This window comes from Geotrypetes seraphini, chromosome 8 (assembly GCF_902459505.1).
Source record: "Geotrypetes seraphini chromosome 8, aGeoSer1.1, whole genome shotgun sequence".
Taxonomy (NCBI): Eukaryota; Metazoa; Chordata; class Amphibia; order Gymnophiona; family Dermophiidae; genus Geotrypetes; species Geotrypetes seraphini.
Genome location: NC_047091.1, coordinates 23,015,399 through 23,038,982, shown reverse-complemented (window position 1 = coordinate 23,038,982; position 23,584 = coordinate 23,015,399). Strand labels below are relative to the sequence as shown.

General features: G+C 42.9%; 1 protein-coding gene and 1 pseudogene across 1 annotated transcript; both read left to right on the top strand.

The window, feature by feature from the left end:
* The first annotated feature begins 10,100 nt into the window (after positions 1-10,100).
* Positions 10,101-11,326, top strand: LOC117364854 (annotated as a pseudogene).
* Positions 11,327-17,686: 6,360 nt separating this feature from the next.
* On the top strand, positions 17,687-23,545 carry LOC117364727 (gap junction alpha-4 protein-like). The gene is made up of 3 exons (XM_033954264.1): positions 17,687-17,703; positions 18,000-18,253; positions 22,440-23,545. Exon 3 carries the CDS (start codon positions 22,457-22,459, stop codon positions 23,513-23,515), a length of 1,059 nt encoding a protein of 352 aa, XP_033810155.1. The 5' UTR covers positions 17,687-17,703; positions 18,000-18,253; positions 22,440-22,456; the 3' UTR covers positions 23,516-23,545.
* The last annotated feature ends 39 nt before the right edge of the window (positions 23,546-23,584 follow it).

Here is a 23,584-nt window from a genome sequence, read left to right as displayed (position 1 = left end):
TCACATTTTGTTCCCGCCTCCAGGCATTAATAAATATATTGAACAGGAGCGGTCCCAGCACCGACCCCTGCGGAACTCCGCTCCTGACCCATAGCCAGTTTGAGTAGGGGCCCTTTACTCCAACCCAACCCTCTGTTTCCTTCCTGCCAGCCAGTTTTTGATCCATCGGTGGGCATCCCCTTGCACCCTGTGGTTCCACAGCTTCTTAAGCAGCCGTTCATGGGGTACCTTGTCGAAGGCTTTTTGGAAGTCAAGGTAAATGATGTCCATGGAATCCCCTTTATCCATCTGGCTGTTTATTCCCTCAAAGAAGTACAATAAGTTTGTGAGGCATGACCTTCCCTTGCAGAAGCCGTGCTGGCTCACCTTCAGCTGTCCATTGTTTTCTATGTGTTCACAGATGCTGTCCTTAACCAGTGCTTCCATCTTTCCCGGAACCGAAGTCAGGCTCACCGGCCTGTAGTTTCCTGGGTCATCCCTTGAACCCTTTTTAAAGATGGGCGTGACATTTGCTATTTTCCAGTCCTCCGGTATCTCCCCAGTTTTTAAGGATAGGTTACATATTTGGCGAAGTGGTTCCACTATTTTGTTCCTTAGCTCTTTGAGTACCCTTGGGTGGATGCCGTCCGGACCCAGTGATTTGTCGCTCTTTAGTCTGTCTATCTGTCGGAGGACATCCTCTTGTCTTACCTCTAGTTGGTCCAGCTTTTCATCCTGATCCCCATTTATGATCTCCTCGGGTTCTGGGATATTGGATGTGTCCTCTCTCGTGAAGACCGACAAGAAGAACTTATTTAACCTGTCAGCTATCTCTTTTTCCTCCTTTACCACTCCCTTCTTGTCTCCATCATCCAATGGTCCCACTTCTTCCCTGGCCGGTTGCTTCCCCTTTACGTACCTGAAGAATGACTTGAAGTTTGTTGCATCCCCCGCCAGTCTCTCCTCATATTCTCTTTTTGCTTTCCTAACCACTCGGTGACATTCTCTTTGGTGTCTTTTGTGTTCCTCCTGGTTGTCCTTTGTTTGGTCCTTTTTCCATTTTCTGAACAATGCTTTCTTGTCACTTATTGCCTTTTTTACTGCATTTGTTATCCACACTGGGTTTTTTGTTCGATTCTTTTTGCACCCTTTCCGGAACATGTATCTTTGTACAGGTCTTAACATTTTTCTCGCAGGATTTTCACAGCTGGCATTGTGCTTGTTGCAGGTTTTGTGGCTTTCTTCAGGGTATGCTCTGATGTCTGTGGCTGTGACTTTGGAAATAGTGGGTTCACTGACCTGATTGGGACCAGGGCAGTCCACCAATTTGAATTTTGACGGGAAAGTCAGTTTTTCTCCACGGGGAGAACATCTTTAAACCTACCAGAGACTTTTTTCATTCTATGGATTTGCACAACAAAACTCAAATTTCTGACCAACTGACTTTCCCGCCACAATTCAAATTGGTGGACTGCCCTGTTCCCAATCAGGTCAGTGAACCCACTATTTACAAAGTCACACTGCAGACTTCAGAGCATACCCTGAAGAAAGCCAAGGCATGGTGGCTGAAATGTCAGTTTCCACCTGACAAGATGCAGCTAGAGCCGGAAACCTTAACATTTTGCTGACCAGGAGTGGGAGAGGGGGCAGAAACCTGCATGTTTTGCAGGCCTGACGAGGCAATCTACCGGGGTAAAGTTAACTAATGAAGGGCGCAAAAGATCCCATATTTCTAGCCACCTGGAAATAAACTGACCTCCAGTCTAACTCCAGATTAATGTCCAGTTTTTCCAAAGTGTGCCGATGCTTTTTCTTTTGGTTGGATGCACAAAATCTCCTAAAGGGTGAGGCCTGTGCTATCCACATAGGGCAACAACTCAAAGGAAGAAACCGTTTTTCCTGATGTCCTAAAATAACATCAGTCCAAGGATCGCTTTCAGTTTCTCGTTTGTAAGCCACAGTCTTATTTCCTGCACTACTTTGTTCGATGTAAACAAGTTGCAACTAAATCCATGCTTCAAGCTTCATAAACAAGGCCACAGATTCAGCGCAGAGAAAGGTTAATCAAGCCTTACTGCATAGGTGGAGGGGGGGGGCGTTATTTTATTGATTTGCAGTGCCCTTATATCTTTGCTTCTGTTTAATCCTGAGCACCTGCACTCCTTCTCCAGGCTGTCATGTATTCCAAAAGTGCTCATTCCCTTAAAATCGGTTCTGGGTGCATGCACATGTTAAGATCTTAGCGGCATGTACTGCCAGGGGGCTGGATGGAACAGACTGTAATTTGCAGGTAAAGCTGAGGAGAAAACAAATTCAAATTGCCTTTGCCTGCCCCTGGCTGCTGGTATTGTTGTGAATTCCAATCTTGTGGCTGACGAGGACTTTCTACTTTTTCATTATCGGCCACCCATCATCACACGTCAAAGTGACTTGAAGAATGAGACCTAGCTACTAATCTACTATAATTCTGCTTTCCCCACCCCCTACAGCCAGAACTTGGTCATGTGACTCTTAATGGTCACTACCCCAGTATTAATGTACATCAGTTATGTCGTCTGTTGTTATAGCAGGGCATAAATGGTGGTGGCAACCTAAAAACGCTCGCCAACAACAGCTGCATATTTTCTTCCATGTTTCTGTGTAAAGTCATAAAAACATACCCGGAGGGAAATGGCCCTGGGCCCCCAAATCTGCCTGCAAGCACCCCTTCCTAGCATCTACCCTGGACCCCCATCATGTCTAACACCAGCCTGGCATATACAACCATTCCAGTGTGTGGCACAGTGATTAGAGCTCCAGCCTCAGCACCCTGAGGTTATGGGTTCAAATCCTACACTGCTCCTTATGACCCTGGGCGAGTCACTTAATCCCCAATTGCCCCAGGCACATTAGACAGATTGTGAGCCAGTCACTAATATTCAACAGCAATCCCTGGGCTGGGAGCGGACTTAAGGCAAAGGCCCAACTTAACCAGTCAGCAGCAATATGACATCAAGTTAGGAAAGAACAAAGACTTGTCAGCTTTCTGCGCTGAATTAATCAGGTACCAATCTGAATATGAGCCAGCGTTCAGTTAACTTGTGGTTCAACAGACGTAGCCAGATGGAGCTGCACGTGCCCTGGCACCTGATATCTTGTGGCTGAAAGCAGCTTGCCAGCCTTTGGCCACCGCATGCTGAATATTACTCCCACAGAATCTACAATTCCAGAAAATACTGCCCAACTGGTTTCCTGGGTCGAGAATCCCACGAGGGCTTCTGTAAGATTATTTTAGCACACTTAGGTTTGGTTGTATTTGCTAAGCATGGTTTATTGTATAGGTCACTTTAGGACATGGAGATGGTATATTATGTTCAGTAGAAATGAAATTTTAAATGTGTGTTTAGGAATGATTGCATAATATTTACTGAATGAACAAGAAAATGAAATATCGTAGCGATGGAAACCTTTTTCAGTATTTGTTTCAAGATTCAAGTTTAATATTTATTTGATTGATCGCCTTGTCTATATTCAAGGCGATTTACACATGGATAAAAGTTACAGAATAAAAGAAATTTAAAAATAATTAAAAACTGACCAGACACAGACGATAACTTGACAAACTGGAAACGAAAGGAAGGTAGGGGAAGAAGTTACAATGTAATTGAGCAGAGTGGGAAGCCAAAAATGGAAAACACAAAAGGATGGGATGAAAAATAGTTAAATGTATTATGTGTATTATGTCATCATTTGGTGACTGGAGATAGACTTGGGTCACTGCAGTGGAAACAAAAGTCATCCCCCACCCTCAAAAAAGTTCAAGACAGAAAAATCAGGCAAAGTCATGGCAACTGTCTTCTGGGATGATGAAGGACTTTTGCTTCTAGAGTTCATGCCACACAAGACAACCATAACCAGGAAGAGTTATGTCAACACAATGATTGCTTTGCGGGAGTCAATCGAGGAGAAAACTCACAGTAGGCGTGCTGCTGCTTTACGACAATCACAGGCTGCCATCTGAGAATGTGGGTTTCAGCAGCTGAACCATCCACCCTACAGTATAGAGGTCTGCACGGGAACGGGGATTGTGGGAATTCCGCAGGTCCCACGGTGGTCCCGTGGGAATACCTCCCTAACCCACAGGACTCCCATGGGGACCCCCCTATGGTCCACGGGACTCCCACGGGGACCTCCCTCTAGCCAACGGGACTCCCACAGGGATGGAAGGCTTTGGAAGCAGGGTTCGTCCATATAATATAATGGATACATCAGCCTTAGTAAAAGAGGGGGTTTATAAGTTAATTACCTGAACAGAAAACAAAAAAAGGGTTCCACCAAAGAGATTCCACAAGGAAAACAGCAGCGCAAACACAAAAGAAACTGTGCAATTGATGATCCTGTCAGAAGTAATTGCTGCTTTTTATGGGGACGGGCGGGGATGGAGGTAATTCCTTGCGGGGATGGGTGGAGACGGAGAGGATCCTGACGGGGACGGGTGGAGATGGAGAGGATCCTGGCGGGGACGGGTGAAGACGGAGGATACTGGTGGGGACGGCGAGGATCCTGGCGGGGATGGGCGGGGATGGATGGGATTTCTGTCTCCGCGCAACTCTCTACTACAATATTGATATGGCTCCCTCAGATTGTTTCCTTTTCCGAGTTTTGAAGAAATCTCTCCATGGACAGTGGTCTTCAAGTGATGACATCAAGGAAGCTGTGACGTCTTGGTATGAAGGTCAAATAGAAGAATTCTTTTTGAAGGGGTTAAAGTGGATGAAGTGTATGGAGCTATCAGGGGACTATATCAATATAATAAAACCATAGGCGGCGCATGCGCACTCTTATCGGCGTGCTTCCATGATCCGTAGGTCCGTGGCCGCCAAGAGTGCAGCATGCCCCGCGCTTACTACGGCCCCATGCGCAGCTGAGAAATTTTTCAATGCGGCACTCCCTGCTCTCCTGCAATGCCATTTTCGGCACGGCGGTTTCCCCAGATAGGGGAAAACTCACTCCCTTCTCTCCTCGGCACGGCGGTTTCCCCAGATAGGGGAAGCCGAACAACTCACTCCTTGCTCTCCTCGGCACGGCGGTTTCCCCAGCGGACATTGAAGAAAAGGTTGCCTCCCCCTGCCGCTCTGAAGACCTGGCCGGCTAACTTTAAACCCGCGGCAGCAGCTGCTATTACCAACCGCACCTGACCCCAAAGTGAATCGCTGCAAGACGGAAGTTCCATTTCAACAGGATGCACGAGCTAAAGAGGTATGTACGTTCTTCCTTTCACCTGAACAAAGCCCCGGAAAGTTTGCAGACACAACTCCCGTCGGGGTAATAGCATGCGCGTTTGGTTGTCAAAGCAATTTTCCGCGAGGTAATAGCATGCGTGTTCCAAGGTTGTCAAAGCAATTTTCCGCATGCGCACGTTCACATACCAACGAGTGTCCAGTGCCGGTTTAACCTACACAAGTCACTCTGTGCCAATTTACGACTTTAAACAATTTACTCTGTGAGAATTTACTTTTTAGTACTTTCTCTGTGCCAGTTTGGAGTTACTCTCTGCAACTTTCGTGATAAAGAAAAAAAAGGTAGGTGGGAGAAGGGGCATATTCCCCCAAAAGCCCCCTGACTTCTCCACACATATTACATCCCCCTAACATCCCCCTGAGATCTCCACACACACACACATAAGGACAGGGGGCTAGGGAGAGACAGTGCAAGAAGAAAAAAAAAAGGACACATTGACAGACTAATAGGAATAAGTCACATATAATGAAACAGAGTTAGGTAGCAGTGAAAGACACTCACAGAAGGACAGGGGGCTAAAGAGACAAATTGAAAAAAAAAATACAGTGGACAAGGAGAGAGAGACACACAGGAAAAAAAGACAAACAGACATACAGCAGCCAAGGAGACAGACACCAAAAAAAATACAGACATACTTACAAGTACACAGACAAAAAAGACATACAGACATACAGGACTGATAGAAATATGTCACACATAATGAAACAGAGTTAGGTAGCAGTGAAAGACACTCACAGAAGGACAGGGAGCTAAAGAGACAGATTGGAAAAAAATAGTGGACAAGGAGAGAGACACACAGGAAAAAAACACAAACAGACATACAGCAGCCAAGGAGACAGACACCAAAAAAAATACAGACATACTTACAAGTACACAGACAAAAAAGACATACAGACATACAGGACTGATAGAAATATGTCACACATAATGAAACAGAGTTAGGTAGCAGTGAAAGACACTCACAGAAGGACAGGGAGCTAAAGAGACAGATTGGAAAAAAATAGTGGACAAGGAGAGAGACACACAGGAAAAAAAGACAAACAGACATACAGCAGCCAAGGAGACAGACACCAAAAAAAATACAGACATACTTACAAGTACACAGACAAAAAAGACATACAGACATACAGGACTGATAGAAATATGTCACACATAATGAAACAGAGTTAGGTAGCAGTGAAAGACACTCACAGAAGGACAGGGAGCTAAAGAGACAGATTGGAAAAAAATAGTGGACAAGGAGAGAGACACACAGGAAAAAAACACAAACAGACATACAGCAGCCAAGGAGACAGACACCAAAAAAAATACAGACATACTTACAAGTACACAGACAAAAAAGACATACAGACATACAGCAGCCAATGAAACACACAGACAGACAGCAACAAAGTATATAAACTGCAAAAAAACACAAACAAACACAGCGACCAAGGAGATAGACAGACAGACAACGGCTAAGGAGACAGACATTAAAAAAAAAAAAAACCCAGTCAAACATACAGTACCCAATTAGAAATACAGAAAGAGAACGACCAAGGAGACAAACAGCAAAACAAAAAAAAAACCAATCATACAGCGGCCAAAAGACAGACAGACAATGGCTAAGGAGACAGAAAGCAAAAAAAGAGAAACATACAGCGGCCAAGGAGACAGACCAAAATAATAAACACACACAGACAGCGACCAAGCAGATAGAAAGACAGACAGTGGGCAAATACAAACAGTGAAAAACTGAAAAAAAAATACAAAACATATAGTGGCCAAGGATAAATACAGGAAAAAAAGACATACACACATACAGTGGCCAAGGAGTTAGACTGCAAAAAAAATACATACAGACATACAGCAGCCAATGACACAGACAGCGAACAAGTAGATACACAGGAAAAAAAAACCAACCAAACACAGTGACCAAGGAGATAGACAGACAGACAACGGCTAAGGAGATAGTCAGCAAAAAAAGAGACAGACAGCGGGCAAGGAGACAGAGAACAATAAAATACAGACAATCAAACAACAGCGACCAAGGAGATAGACAGACAGACAGTGTGCAAGGAGACATAGAGCAAAACAATACAGACAGCCAAGGAGAGAGACGGTCATTGTCTGTTGGGTATGGGGTTTTCTTTTCTGTGAGAGATGTTTTATAATGGGGGAAAAAACCCATACAGTGGACAAGGAGAAATACTGATGATACCATGTGTGTGTTTGAATGTTTTTCTCATTAATATTTTGCATGTCATTTGTAAGTGCAATTGGTTGTATTGCGGTCATTGTCTGTTGGGTATGGGGTTTTCTTTTCTGTGAGAGATGTTTTATAATGGGGGAAAAAACCCATACAGTGGACAAGGAGAAATACTGAAAAAAAAAACACAAGACAGACAGACATACAGCAGCTAATGAGAGAGACAGACAGACAGCAAAAAAATACATACAGACAGCAAAAAAAGAGAGACAGACCAAAATAAACAAAGGCGTACAGACAGCAACCAAGGAGACAGACAGATGGACAGTGGGCAGGGAGACAGGCAGCTAAAAAATACAGACAATCAAACAACAGCCAAGGAGACAGACAGTGGCCAATGAGAAATACAACAAAAAAAGACACAGACAAACATACAGAAGCCAATGAGACAAACACAAAAACACAGAACAAAATAAATAAATACAGACAGACAGCAGCCTTGGCTCCTTGGCTGTTTGATTGTCTGTATTTTTTAGCTGTCTGTCTCCCTGCCCACTGTCCATCTGTCTGTCTCCTTGGTTGCTGTCTGTACGCCTTTGTTTATTTTGGTCTGTCTCTCTTTTTTTGCTGTCTGTATGTATTTTTTTGCTGTCTGTCTCATTGATCGCTGTATGTCTGTCTCTCTCATTAGCTGCTGTATGTCTGTCTGTCTTGTGGGTTTTTTTTCAGTATTTCTCCTTGTCCACTGTATGCGTTTTTTCCCCCATTATAAAACATCTCTCACAGAAAAGAAAACCCCATACCCAACAGACAATGACCGCAATACAACCAATTGCACTTACAAATGACATGCAAAATATTAATGAGAAAAACATTCAAACACACACATGTGGATATTTAGATCACATCTGCAAGTTTTGTAATGTAATGCATTTTAAAGCAGAAAGACCTTCAGATTGTAAATTTTCACAATGTTGCTCAAAGGGAAAAGTATATCTTCCTCAAATTACTACCAATCCTTTCATCCAGCAACTCATGACCAGGCAACATCATTATAGCAAAAAAAATTTTGAGAATATACGATCTATAAATAGTGCCCTAGCATTTGCCTCAATGGGAGCAAACATTACTCCACCTCCTGGCCATGGCCCATACTGTTTCCGCATACATGGTTCCATTTGTCACAGAGTAGGCACACTGCACCCACAACAGGGACAAAACAGACAGTATGCACAATTATATATTTTAGATCCCTCAGAAGCTGCAGAACAGAGAATGCACATTTCACCAAACTCTGGAATAAATCCAGAACTTATGCACACACTAAGCACACTTATGTCACAATACAATCCATTTGCAGAGGCCTGCAAAATGTTGCAACAGGTTGAAAAAGAATATGAAGATGATACCATCACAACAGGCAATATTACTAAGGAGGTCACTATGACAATAGTACAAGATCGTAAAAATGATCAAAGACGCTATAACGCACCAACACATAATGAAGTTGCATTTATTTTTCAAAATAATGACGGAGAACTACCACTTGAACGAGATCTCCTTATACATTGCAAACCAAATGCCGACAACCCAACACAAAGGATAACACAAAAAATTAGTGTCCTTGATCCTAATCTGGAACCCATGGTTTACCCATTACTCTTCCCATATGGGGATCAAAGCTGGGGAATTGACATACCTTTGCAATAGAGACCACAAGCCTTAGTAGGCTTAACAAATCAGTCACGAAATCCTAGAGTTAGGGTAACACAAATGCAATATTATGGGTACCGTCTTTCCATCAGAGATGAATTTAATCCCTTCTTATATGCTGGCTGACTTACACAACAATATATCGTAGATGCATATGTCAAAACTGAAGCTAATAGACTAAATTACGCACGCCAAAATCAACCAAAATTAAGAGTAGAAAAATACTCGGGATTAATGGACTATTTAATTAATGAAGCCAACGATGCAGGCCTAATTCCTGGAAAAACTTACATTTCACCTTCCTCATTTACAGGTAGTCCCAGAAACATGCTACAAAATTATCAAGATGCAAAGGCAATTATCAGAAAATATGGCAAGCCTGATCTTTTCATTACAATGACGTGCAACCCAAAATGGGAAGAGATTGTTAATAGAGAATGACACGGTGACAAAATCCATCACCGTTCCCGTCCCCGCGGATAACCGCGGGAAACCATCTTCATGTCATTCTTTAAGGAGAGAGGGAGGAATCAGAGTATGAATGGCCACAACCACTGACCCTCAAGCTTTGCTTTGAAGAATGCTGGTGTAGAAGGACTGAGGTTGAAACAGACACTACAGAATGACAGTCTCTGGTATCCAGAGCAGATATTGTGATGTCATAATGCCTCATTCCACCAGTGCCTAAGAGCCAATCACATCAGTGATGTCACAATGGCTTCATTATCCTTGGCTCACATAAGAATCAGAGTATGAATGGCCACAACCACTGACCCGCAAGCTTTGCTTTGAAGAATGCCGGTGTAGAAGGACCGAGGTTGAAATAGACACTAGAAAATGACATGGGATTATTTCCCGCGGTTATCCGCGGGGACGGGAACGGTGATGAATTTTGTCACCGTGTCATTCTCTAATTGTTAACAACTTACAATACGGTCAAACTGCTGATGCACGCCCAGATTTAGTTGCAAGAGTATTTCACATAAAACTAAAAGCACTGATCAATGATATCTTTTTAAAAAAAATTTTGGGAACAACAAAAGCCTTTGTATATGTGATTGAATTTCAAAAAAGGGGTTTACCACATGCTCACATACTACTCATTCTTAAAGATGATGATAAACCTAAAACAGAAGAACTTATAGACAAAATTGTATCTGCAGAAATTCCAAATATAACCAACACTCCTCGCTTATATGCAATTGTAACAAAACATATGATTCATGGACCATGTGGAGTACACAATCTTAATTCTCCGTGTATGACAAATGGAAAATGCACTAAGGATTACCCAAAACCATTTCAACATCAAACTATTGCAAATATTAACGGTTATCCCAAATACAGAAGACAAAACACAGGCCAAATTTCAAATGTTAATGGCAACACAATTGATAATACTTGGGTTGAACCATACAATCCATATCTAGCCCTAAAGTACAATTGCCACATTAATGTGCTTCTGTGAAAAGCATCAAATAACTCTTTAAATATGTATACAAAGGTCATGATTGTGCAAATGTTGTCATTCAAGAACACGGTAGTTTAAATCATGATGAAATTAAAACTTTTATTAATTCAAGATATGTGAATGCTCCAGACGTAGCATGGCGTTTGAATGGATTTGAAATGCATTATCAATCACATATCACACACAGATTAGCAGTACATCTGCCAGACGAACAAAGTATATTTTTCAACCCAAATAATATTTCTGCAGCAGCACAGATAGCTTCACAACGCAATACTCAGTTGACAGCTTGGTTCAAACTAAATCAAGACCATGAAGAAGCAAGGACTATATTATACCCAGACATTCCTTTACACTATGTCTTTGACTCTGACCATTGCACTTGGAAATTACGTCAACGGGGTGCTGAAAAAGTTATTGGACGCATGTATTCTGTGAACTTACTATCTGATCCAGAACGCTACTCTCTGCGCCTACTATTGCTCAATGTTTCAGGTGCACAATCCTTTGAACATCTGAGAACAGTAAATGGAAATATCTACCCCACTTTCCAAGAGGCTGCAAAACATAGAGACCTCATTAACGATAATAAAGTATGGGACAGCACTCTGGAAGATGCAGTGCAATACAGCATGCTTAAGCAACAAGGGAATTATTTGCATACATCTGCATATTTGCTTCCCTACAAAATATGAATGACCTTTTCCTAAAATATGAACAATACCTTATTGAAGATTTAGTACACACACATATCACTCACAATAATGAATGCACTCTATGTCGTAACATAGCACTCAAACACATATCCAACGTTTTACTACTCCATGGAAAAAAATGTGAAGATTTTGGATTACCATACACACTACAAAATACTAACATACTAACAAATACCTACGACCAAAACTTTGAAAAACAAACAGCTGATGATGATGATGACGGCAGATAAAGACCCGAATGGTCCATCCAGTCTGCCCAACCTGATTCAATTTAAAATTTATTTTTTTTTTTTTTTTTTTTTTCTTCTTAGCTATTTCTGGGCGAGAATCCAAAGCTTTACCCGGTACTGTGCTTGGGTTCCAACTGCCGAAATCTCTGTTAAGACTTACTCCAGCCCATCTACACCCTCCCAGCCATTGAAGCCCTCCCCTGCCCATCCTCCTCCAAACGGCCATACACAGACACAGACCGTTCAAGTCTGCCCAGTAACTGGCCTAGTTCAATCTTTAATATTATTTTCTGATTCTAAATCTTCTGTGTTCATCCCACGCTTCTTTGAACTCAGTCACAGTTTTACTCTCCACCACCTCTCTCGGGAGCGCATTCCAGGCATCCACCACCCTCTCCGTAAAGTAGAATTTCCTAACATTGCCCCTGAATCTACCACCCCTCAACCTCAAATTATGTCCTCTGGTTTTACCATTTTCCTTTCTCTGGAAAAGATTTTGTTCTACGTTAATACCCTTTAAGTATTTGAACGTCTGAATCATATCTCCCCTGTCTCTCCTTTCCTCTAGGGTATACATATTCAGGGCTTCCAGTCTCTCCTCATATGTCTTCTGGTGCAAGCCTCCTATCATTTTCGTCGCCCTCCTCTGGACCGCCTCAAGTCTTCTTACGTCTTTCGCCAGATACGGTCTCCAAAACTGAACACAATACTCCAAGTGGGGCCTCACCAATGACCTGTACAGGGGCATCAACACCTTCTTTCTTCTACTGACTACGCCTCTCTTTATACAGCCCAGAATCCTTCTGGCAGCAGCCACTGCCTTGTCACACTGTTTTTTCGCCTTTAGATCTTCGGACACTATCACCCCAAGGTCCCTCTCCCCGTCCGTGCATATCAGCTTCTCTCCTCCCAGCATATACGGTTCCTTCCTATTATTAATCCCCAAATGCATTACTCTGCATTTCTTTGCATTGAATTTTAGTTGCCAGGCATTAGACCATTCCTCTAACTTTTGCAGATCCTTTTTCATATTTTCCACTCCCTCTTCGGTGTCTACTCTGTTACAAATCTTGGTATCATCTGCAAAAAGGCACACTTTTCCTTCTAACCCTTCAGCAATGTCACTTACATACATATTGAACAGGATTGGCCCCAGCACCGAACCCTGAGGGACTCCACTAGTCACCTTTCCTTCCTTCGAGCGACTTCCATTAACCACCACCCTCTGGCGTCTGTCCGACAGCCAGTTTCTGACCCAGTTCACCACTTTGGGTCCTAACTTCAGCCCTTCAAGTTTGTTCAACAGCCTCCTATGAGGAACTGTATCAAAGGCTTTGCTGAAATCCAAATAAATTACATCTAGCATATGTCCTCGATCCAGCTCTCTGGTCACCCAATCAAAAAATTCAATCAGGTTCGTTTGGCACGATTTACCTTTTGTAAAGCCATGTTGCCGCGGATCCTGTAACCCATTAGATTCAAGGAAATACACTATCCTTTCTTTCAGCAACACTTCCATTATTTTTCCAACAACTGAAGTGAGGCTCACCGGCCTGTAGTTTCCTGCTTCATCCCTGTGACCACTTTTATGAATAGGGACCACATCCGCTCTCCTCCAATCCCCAGGAATCACTCCCGTCTCCAGAGATTTGTTGAACAAGTCTTTAATAGGACTCGCCAGAACCTCTCTGAGTTCCCTTAGTATCCTGGGATGGATCCCGTCTGGTCCCATCGCTTTGTCCACCTTCAGTTTTTCAAGTTGCTCATAAACACCCTCCTCCGTGAACGGCGCAGAATCTACTCCCTTTTCTCGTGTAACTTTGCCGGACAATCTCGGTCCTTCTCCAGGATTTTCTTCTGTGAACACAGAACAGAAGTATTTGTTTAGCACATTTGCTTTCTCCTCATCACTCTCCACATATTTGTTCCCAGCATCTTTTAGCCTAGCAATTCCATTTTTTATCTTCCTCCTTTCACTAATATATCTGAAAAAATTTTTATCTCCCTTTTTTACATTTTTAGCCATTTGTTCTTCCGCCTGTGCCTTCGCCAAACGTATCTCTCTCTTGGCTTCTTTCAGTTTCACCCTGTAGTCTTTTCTGCTCTCCTCTTCTTGGGTTTTTTTATATTTCATGAACGCCAACTCTTTCGCCTTTATTTTCTCAGCCACTAGGTTGGAGAACCATATCGGCTTCCTTTTTCTTTTGTTTTTATTGATTTTCTTCACATAAAGGTCCATAGCCATTTTTATCACTCCTTTCAGCTTAGACCACTGTCTTTCCACTTCTCTTATGTCCTCCCATCCTAACAGCTCTTTCTTCAGGTACTTTCCCATTGCATTAAAGTCCGTACGTTTGAAATCTAGGACTTTAAGTATCGTGCGGCCGCTCTCCACTTTAGCCGTTATATCAAACCAAACCGTTTGATGATCGCTACTACCCAGGTGAGCACCCACTCGAACATTAGAGATACTCTCTCCATTTGTGAGGACCAGATCCAATATCGCTTTTTCCCTTGTGGGTTCCGTCACCATTTGTCTGAGCAGAGCCTCTTGAAAGGCATCCACAATCTCCCTACTTCTTTCCGATTCCGCAGACGGAACATTCCAGTCCGCATCCGGCAGGTTGAAATCTCCCAACAGCAGAACCTCCTCTTTCCTTCCAAACTTTTGGATATCCACAATCAGATCCTTATCAATTTGCTGCGATTGAGTCGGAGGTCTGTAGACTACACCCACGTAGATAGAAGTTCCATCTTCTCTTTTCAGAGCAATCCATATCGCTTCTTCCTCTCCCCAGGTCCCTTGCATTTCGGTCGCTTGGATATTGATCTTTACATAGAGAGCTACTCCTCCACCTTTATGACCATCTCTGTCCTTCCTAAAAAGATTATATCCCGGTATGTTTGCATCCCATCCATGTGATTCACTGAACCATGTCTCTGTGATAGCAACAATATCTAGATCTGCCTCTAATATCAGGGCTTGCAGATCATGAACTTTGTTGCTTAGACTGCGAGCATTTGTGGTCATCGCTTTCCAGCTATTTTTCAGCAATAATCTCCTTTTTCGTATGGATTTTTGTGTCGTTTCACTTTCCGTTGCAATACTAAGAAATGAGTTGCTGATATTGCTTATGTTGCAGCCTTTACTACTATCACATCTTTTCTTTTGCCGGGGGTGGTCTCTATAATTGTACTTCGTACATACACCACCCCCACCTTCTAGTTTAAATGCCTGGAAAAATATTGTCTAAATTTCTCTGCAAGGTTTCTTTTTCCTGCTGTAGTAATATGTAGCCCATCAGTGCAATATAGCTTCTTGTCCTTCCATGTATTTCCCCATCCTCCTATGACAACCTTAAACGTAGATCAAAAAACAGCTTTACAAGAAATATTGTCAGCAACCCAAAATAACAACAACCTCTCCCACCGTTGCTTCTTCTTAAATGGCCCAGGAGGTAGTGGTAAAACCTACCTTTACACAACACTTCTCTGCACATTTCGTGCACAAGGTAACATTGCACTTCCTGTAGCCTCCACAGTATAGCAGCAAATCTTCTTAAGGGTGGGAGAACATATCACTCCCAATTCAAATTACCCGTACCTATACTTGAAAACTCAATATTAAATATGCGTATAAATTCAAATGATGCTGACAATCTAAGATCTGCTAAACTAATCATTTGGTACGAATGTACTATGGCCCCCTCTATAGCTCTTACAGTGGTTGACAAACTACTACAAGAAATAATGGATAACAAAAAACCCTTTGGAGGAAAAGTTATCTTACTTGGTGGAGATTTCCGTCAAACACTTCCTGTGGTGCCTCATGCTGACCGGACAAAAATTTTAGAGGCATGTATAAAGAATAACAACCTCTGGCCAAAATTCAAAGTCCTAAGCATTAAAAACAATATTCGATCAATAGACACTGATTTCAGCATTTGGCTTATCAAAGTTGGTAATGGTGACACAACACACATTGAAGGCTTGCCTGATGACATTATTGAAATTCCTTCCAAAATTTTAACCATGGAAAATATCATCAAAGACTTTTTTGGAGAAAAAATTACTATTACAGATATTCCAAAATTAACTAAAAAATCTATACTTTGTGCAAAAAACTCTGATATAAACTCCATAAATGAAGAGGTACTCAACATTTTGGAAGGACAGACTGTAACATATCTCAGCTCCACCTCAATTGATGACTCCACTCAGGAAGACACACAAAATTATCCCATAGAGTTCCTTAATGAACTAACTCCAACAGGTATGCCAAAACATAAACTCAACCTTAAAAAAGGAGCAATCATTATGTTGCTGAGAAATCTAAATACTAAAAGAGGATTGTGCAATGGTACCCGCCTCATCATTAATGACTTAAAAACCAACCTCATCATTGCTCAAGTAATAACCGGTTCAGTAGAAGGAGAAATAGTTTTTATTCCACGTATTGATTTGGCTCCAACATCCACTGATTTGCCCTTTACATTACGAAGGTGACAATTTCCAGTCACTTTAGCTTTCGCCATGACAATCAATAAATCTCAGGGCCAAACTTTAGAAAAAGTGGGCATTTACTTACAAGAACCAGTATTCAGCCATGGCCATTTATATGTAGCTTTTTCTAGAGTTAGAAGTTTTTCAGACATTCTGATGACAGTTGTAGATGGCCCTAACCAAGGAAAACTATTACCTAACTCAGGGGTGTCCAATGTCGGTCCTCGAGGGCCGCAGTCCAGTCGGATTTTCAGGATTTCCCCCATGAATATACATGAGGTCTATTTGCATGCACTGCTTTCATTGTATGCTAATAGATCTCATGCATATTCATTGGGGAAATCCTGAAAACCCGACTGGATTGCGGCCCTCGAGGACCGACATTGGACACCCCTGACCTAACTCAAACAGAATCTTCACAAGAAATATTGTTTATAAGGACATTTTATAGATATACAACATTAAAAAAAAAAAATTCTTAAAATTCTCTTAATAATAACAATAACAATGAAACCCTTACATCAGGGGTGTCCAATGTCGGTCCTCGAGGGCCGCAGTCCAGTCGGGTTTTCAGGATTTCCCCAATGAATATGCATGAGATCTATTTGCATGCACTGCTTTCAATGCATATTCATTGGGGAAATCCTGAAAACCCGACTGGACTGCGGCCCTCGAGGACCGACATTGGACACCCCTGCCTTACATGCACAATATACTATTACCACCAAAAATATAAACATCTAAGCACCAAATATTAATATATAGTTTGCTTGTCACAATAAAATTCGCCTACATCGTTGTACATATCTGCAGTTTTGGTTTGTTTGTTCCTGGCTGGTTTCTTCACTGCAGACGAGGTTGGACCTCCCTTCTTTTGGTTCTGTTGCTCCAAACATTCCTTTACATTCTTTAGTTACTCAGGGTTTATTATGTTGGTTGGGAAGTATGTCTGTTATATTCAGTTGATGGAGTTTTTAGATAGTTGAAACTTTGCTCTACATGTTTGTATGCATTGTTGCTTGGGGAGGGGAGAGCATTTTAAAGCTCTCATGCTATGTTTTCTGTAAATTTTATAAAATATTAAGTTTGCACATCTATTCTAGCACCCGTTAATCTAACGGGCTTAAACACTAGTTAAAAAATAAAACTAGAATTTTTTGGAAACTCTTTTCTTTCCTACTGAGGTAAACAAATTATTGAATGCCCTTCAAAGTGCAAGGGAGCAGAATGGTGTGGATGCTACAAATTGAAGCTTTAAAAACTGCAGGACTCGCATGTTTAATAGACTTAGGGCGACTTTTACGAAGGCGCGATAGCGGTTTAACGCTAGCCGCTACCGCCTCCTTTTGAGCAGGCGGTAGTTTTTGGCCAGCACTTAGTTTGGATGCATATAGAATTGTTGACTCCCGAGGCAGACCCTTCTGCATCAAAATGCAGATTTGCATCAGGCCTTATTCAATACCCGTGTGCTGAAAATGATCTCGTCTGCCTCAACTCACCAAGACTTTTTAAGCTCTACAGAGCAGGGACCGTCTTGTACACTGCAGCCCATGTGAAGTAGTTTCAGTTGTATTCCTGGCTGCCTTTGATGTTTGTTTCCTCAGTTGCTTATTATGATTTTGGGTGACTGATATTGATATGTTTGTTTGTTGTTTTTTTTAATGTTCAACTTTCGATTGTTACAAATGATGCTGTATTTTTAACTCTCTGCCCTTTTACAAAACTGTAGCGCGGATTTTAGTGGCGGGGAGGGGATTTTGTATCCCACCTTGTATGATCTTTTAGAAGGCCATGGAAGCTGGTTTAAAAGAATCAGGAATGCATCAGTGCATTAGGGAAAAAGGTCGTTAGTATGAAATTAAAAAAAAAAAACACCCCAACATGCTCTTTGATGTCTTTTTCTCCCCATTCTTTACTAGAAATACTTCATTGACTTGTTGCAACCGCTACTAGCCAGCTCTCTCCCTGCATCTACGTGCCTTAATACAGAAAATCTGCAACCCCCCTGCCCCTCCCTCCCGGATCCAGCCCTCCAGCGTCCTGTGCATCCCCCCGGCCTTCCTTTTTGGAATAATCTGCCCTCCCCGAGCCTTGAGAATCTCATCCAGGAAGGCGATTCGGTAACTCCTCCGCGCTGGGCAGAATCAGTCTGAGGCTCCCCTCGCAAGGACAGGTAAGTGCGCTAAAACTGCACAAGGCGCGCAAAAGATTCGGAAAGAGACCGCAGCGCTCCGACTGCTGCTTTCAGGGGGGTCCGGAGATTTTCGCGTTTCTCTGGTCTGCATTCTCTTCATAGAATTGTAACCGAAACGTCGTAGAAGTTAGTTCGGCCTCTGTTCCCTGCTATAGGAGCTGTCTCTCTAGCTACCCTAATGATGGTCTCTGCAAGTGACTGCTCCGAAACTAAAACTTCAGTTTCGAGACAAATTCAAATAAAGAGAAGGACTGTGGACAAAAATCGTAGAGATGCGGCTAAACGGAGGAGCGATTCCTTCAATATTTGGAAACTAATAAATGTTTTCAAGGTTCCTGGAAATATTTGCAAAGACTGACATTTTCAGCCACTGTTGCTCCATCTCAGAAGGTTGTAAACCATGCCCATGTATGCCATCCTTCCCTTCTTTGGCATCGCAGCTTCCCTAGCCTTACTTGGATCCAAATGAGCAGAGAAAGTTGCCCAAAGCCCTCACTTTGGATTGCAAGTTTTCTGCTAAAGAAAATAGTCCACGGAAAACGGTGGATCTTTTGCCCAAGGAATCCAGCAAAAGTCCTGCAAGGTCTTGAACTTTCTGTGGCATCTAAATTGTGGCTTGTTTTACTGTTAGCAAAACAGAGCTGATGCTGGTGGAGTAGATTTTTTTTTTTTTTAAATGCCCTATTAAGCTCCAGGGCTGCCCAAGTCCGGTCCTCGAGAGCTACTGGCAGGCCAGGTTTTCACGATATCCACAATGAATCTGTATGAGAGAGAGATTTGCATCCCAAGAAGGCACTGCAGGCAAATCTCTCTCATGCATATTCATTGTGGATATCGTGAAAACCTGGCCTGCCAGTAGCTCTCGGGGACCGGACTTGGGCAACCCTGAGCTAAGCACATATTTCTGAGCTCTAACAACTGTCAATATACTAATAGGTTGACTTATGGAGATGTGTGTGCTAAGATGTTCAGGTCAGGATTTCCACACAAATGAACTGGGTGCAAAATAGGAATTTTTATGATTTGCACTTATTTAGCCAAAACCTCGGTTTCTCACATAGCTTAAGTTACATGCTAACACTTTCACGCTTACAAAATATGTTTGAGATTTGATCCTTTGAGAAAACCTAGAACTCCCAAATGATGCTGCAATTGTTATTTGAAAATTTTTTAAGGGTTAATCTTTTTATGCATGAAACAGTGGTTGACGTGCAGTAATGGCCCGCAGCTATAATTTTCCGGGGATGATGCAGAACCTCAAGGCTGGCCATGCCATTGAGCCACAGTGTTTTATATAAATGAGGGTCTGCACAGAGACCTGCAGTTCTCCCCTCCCTTCATGGATGCCCCTTGCAGGGAAGGGGTAAAACGCGGACCTCACGGACCTGACGGACCTGGCGGATCTAAACCCGTACGGCCTTAAAAATCTGAGGTCCGTGTCGGTCGGTGGCGCTTGTAGTTTCTGTCGCTGACAGACCTTGATTGAGATTTTAGCGCTGACGGATCCGTCTCAGCATAGGGAGGGAAAAGTGTTAGGATCCGTCAGCGCTAAAAATCTCTTCGAGGTCTGTCTGAGCCAGAGACTAGTGCTGGAGTTTGGAGACTTCTTTTCCATAACGCACGTCCAAAACCTATGTCCCCGCTCTCTTGGCTTCTGCTCTGCCGCTCCAGCACTAGTCTCTGGCTCTGACAGACCTCGAAGAGATTTTTAGCGCTGACGGATCCTAACACTTTTCCCTCCCTATGCTGAGACGGATCCGTCAGCGCTAAAATCTCAATCAAGGTCTGTCAGCGACAGAAACTACAAGCGCCACGGACACGGACCGACACGGACCTCAGATTTTTAAGGCCGTACGGGTTTAGATCCGCGAGGTCCGTCAGGTCCGTGAGGTCCGTGTTTTACCCCTTCCCCCCCTTGCATAAATATTTGCACTGCTGGCATTTACTGCAAATTGCTCTAATGGAGTATATGTGTAGGTGCTTCTGGACACGAGTTGGATTGCATAAGTATTAATTCCTACTGGCACAAACCTGCAATAGACATTTATTCCATTTTCTATACCGTTCTCCCAAGGGAGCTAAGAATGGTTTACATGAATTTATTCAGGTACTCAAGCATTCTTCCTTGTCTGTCATGATGGGCTCACAATCTATCTAATGTACCTGGGGCAATGGGGGGATTAAGTGACTTGCCCAGGGTTTGAACCCACAACCTCAGGGTGCTGAGCTGTAGCTCTAACCACTGCACCACTCTAGAAATCAAAATGTAGCAAAAGTGAGCCAAGTCTAGGACAATGAAGCCACTGTGACATCACTGATGAGGTTGGCTCTTATTGGTGGAATGAGGCATTATGATGTCATAGTACCAGCTCTGGTTATCAGAGGCTGAGATTTTTCACTCTATTTATATATTCAGTTTTCTAATCCATACCATTCTCCCAGGGGATCTCAGAACGGTTTACATGAATTTATTCAGGTACTCAAGCATTTTTCCCTGTCTGTCCTGGTGGGCTCACAATCTATCTAATGTACCTGGGGCAATGGGGGGATTAAGTGACTTGCCCAGGGTCACAAGGAGCAGCCTGAGTTTGAACCCACAACCTCAGGGTGCTGAAGCGGTAGCTTTAACCACTATACCACACTCCCCCTAACTTCAGGTTGCAATTTTACAGCTGCAAAGCAAGAGAGGCACCTGTGTTCCTTCCCTGCCAAAATGCCCTGTGGTAGAATCAGCCTTTTAATATGCACAACTTGTGGAGTTTCTGTGTTTTAGCACTTTGGTCTCTACAGTAGATGTAATTTTTCTGCTTATAAATAGCCTGCAGTGGTCAGCGATTTTAAAGCCACTGACAGCCAGTCTGAATTAGTGCCGGGTATTGACTACTGGGCCTAATCCGGACACCAGCACTGATTATATTGGGCATGCGGTTGCCTGCATTTATCTGGGTGTCAGCCAATATTCAGACCTATTTGTTGTCCTAACCTTATCTAGGTGTTTAACCGATTGGCAGACTAAAAATCGCTCCACCCTGATTCCACCCTCTGACCGCCCTGGCACTAACAAGCCAGTGCTGTGGTGGTCATGGCTGATATCCAGCTAAGAGACTGGTTAAGTGTCTCTGAACATCAGTGGCAGAGTCCCCAAAGCAGCCAAACCAGATAGGAGTCTCTCTGGCCTGTTTGAATCATTTTAAATATGTACTCCAAGCAAAATGGGGCATCCCGGGAAGTAATTCTTAAAAGGTTGCCTGAATTCAGGCACTAGGATGATGCGTGCTACATGCAAATTCTAAAACATCATTTCTACATGCAGCTGCTGTCACAGAATACTTGTGAAGCAACAAAAAAACCAGAGGTCCAACTTCGTCTGCTTTTTACATCGTAGGTCCTTTCATGATTCTCAAGCCTCTGGGAATCATCTGTTTTTTTACTGTGACGAACTTGTAGTGCATTTCGGAGATTCACTGGTGTGCTACCAAACGCTATTTTTCCAGGCTTCTTTTTGTGATATTTTTCTTTTTACCTTTATTACCATGGACCCCTGATGAAGGTTGTCCGAAACACGGACCGTGTTGGGTCCCCCGTCTGGTAAAAGGTTTTTAGTTAAGATTTATATGTCAAAATAAAGTTTGCCTGCACCGTGTACAAGTCTGCAGTTTTGGTTTGTTTGCACAGAATACTTGTGTAAATCCACATTTACGTCACCTCAGAAACTACTTTATCATGGAAAGAGTGGCGAATGCTGGGAATGGCCATCCAGTGGAAAAAGTGTATCTGAATTCAAGACAGCTTGGAACAAGTGCGTTGGATCTCTAAGGGAGAGGAGGGGATAGTAGGTGGCACAGTTAGGCAGACTAGATGGGCCATATGGTCTTCATCAGTGGCTGGTGTAAAAGCTATAGGTAGTTAGATGTGTAAAGAATAGTATTCCATAACCGTACATTCATGCCCCGCCCTACTCCCACTTGAAGTTACGCACTAGGAAATATGAGCTCAGAACTTGTGTGTAACTGCCAATTAACACTAATTATCAACTGAGTATTAAAGTAAGTTACACGCACAATTGACCTTATTCTATAACCTGCATTTGCAAATTTGTGCATACAACTTTCTATGACTTTGCACATTAAAAGTACCTAACCATGAAGTCTATTCTTATTTACAGGTCCAGCATCGAGAGAGATGGGAGACTGGGGCTTCCTGGAGAAACTGTTGGACCAAGTGCAGGAGCATTCCACTGCCATCGGAAAGGTCTGGCTGATGGTGCTCTTCATTTTTCGCATCTTGATACTGGGGCTGGCTGGAGAGTCTGTCTGGGGGGATGAACAGTCAGACTTTCTTTGCAACACCAAGCAGCCAGGTTGCACAAATGTTTGCTACGACAAGGCTTTCCCTATCTCCCACATCCGATTCTGGGTTCTGCAGTTCTTGTTTGTCAGCACGCCGACGCTGGTGTATCTTGCTCACGTGATCTACCTGGCCAGACAAGATGAGAAGCTGAAACAGAGGGAGAGCAATCTCCGAGCCCTCCAGACAAAAGATCTTCAAGTTGATATGCAAATTGCAGACATTGAGAAGAAGTTATCAAAGACCTGTGTGCAGGAGGACGGCAAAGTCAAGATCCAGGGTGCCTTGATGTTGACATACACTGTAAGTGTCATCTTCAAAAGTTTCTTTGAAGCTGGATTTCTTCTTGGTCAATGGTACTTGTATGGTTTTATGATGGCCCCATTGTATGTATGTGAAAGAAAACCATGTCCCCACAAAGTGGACTGCTTCAACTCACGCCCTACCGAGAAGACCATCTTCATCCTCTTCATGATGGTGGTGTCTCTGGTTTCACTTGTCCTCAACCTAATGGAACTTGTCCACCTTATTTGCAAGTGTGTGCATCACCATATGAAAACATGTCCACCTAGTTCTTCTCTGAGAGATATCAACAGTGTCCCACAGAAACTATATGAGGGTTCAACCAAATCCTTTCTGAATGATCGCTGCTGCTGCCTTCCCATGGCAGAGAATCATCCTTCAGCACCAGCCTTTAACGAGATGTCAAGTGAGCAGAACTGGACCAATTTCAATACTGAACATCACCTAGCAAAGCTCAGCAAAATCAGTCCCACCCTGAAGCAGTCACCCGATAGCTCCTCTCCAACAGCTGTGGCTAACCATTCCTATGGAGATCCAGAAAAGCCATCCAGCAGAGCTAGTAGCTCTGCTTCAAAACAAAAATATATTTAATTTAAGCCACAGACAGTGACATTGGCTTTCTTAGCCTGCAGCAAGCTCTTCCTCCTTCCCTCTTATTTT

Excerpts from the sequence above, each read along its gene's own strand:
- LOC117364727 (XM_033954264.1), top strand. The coding sequence starts at position 22,457 with ATGGGAGACTGGGGCTTCCTGGAGAAACTGTTGGACCAAGTGCAGGAG.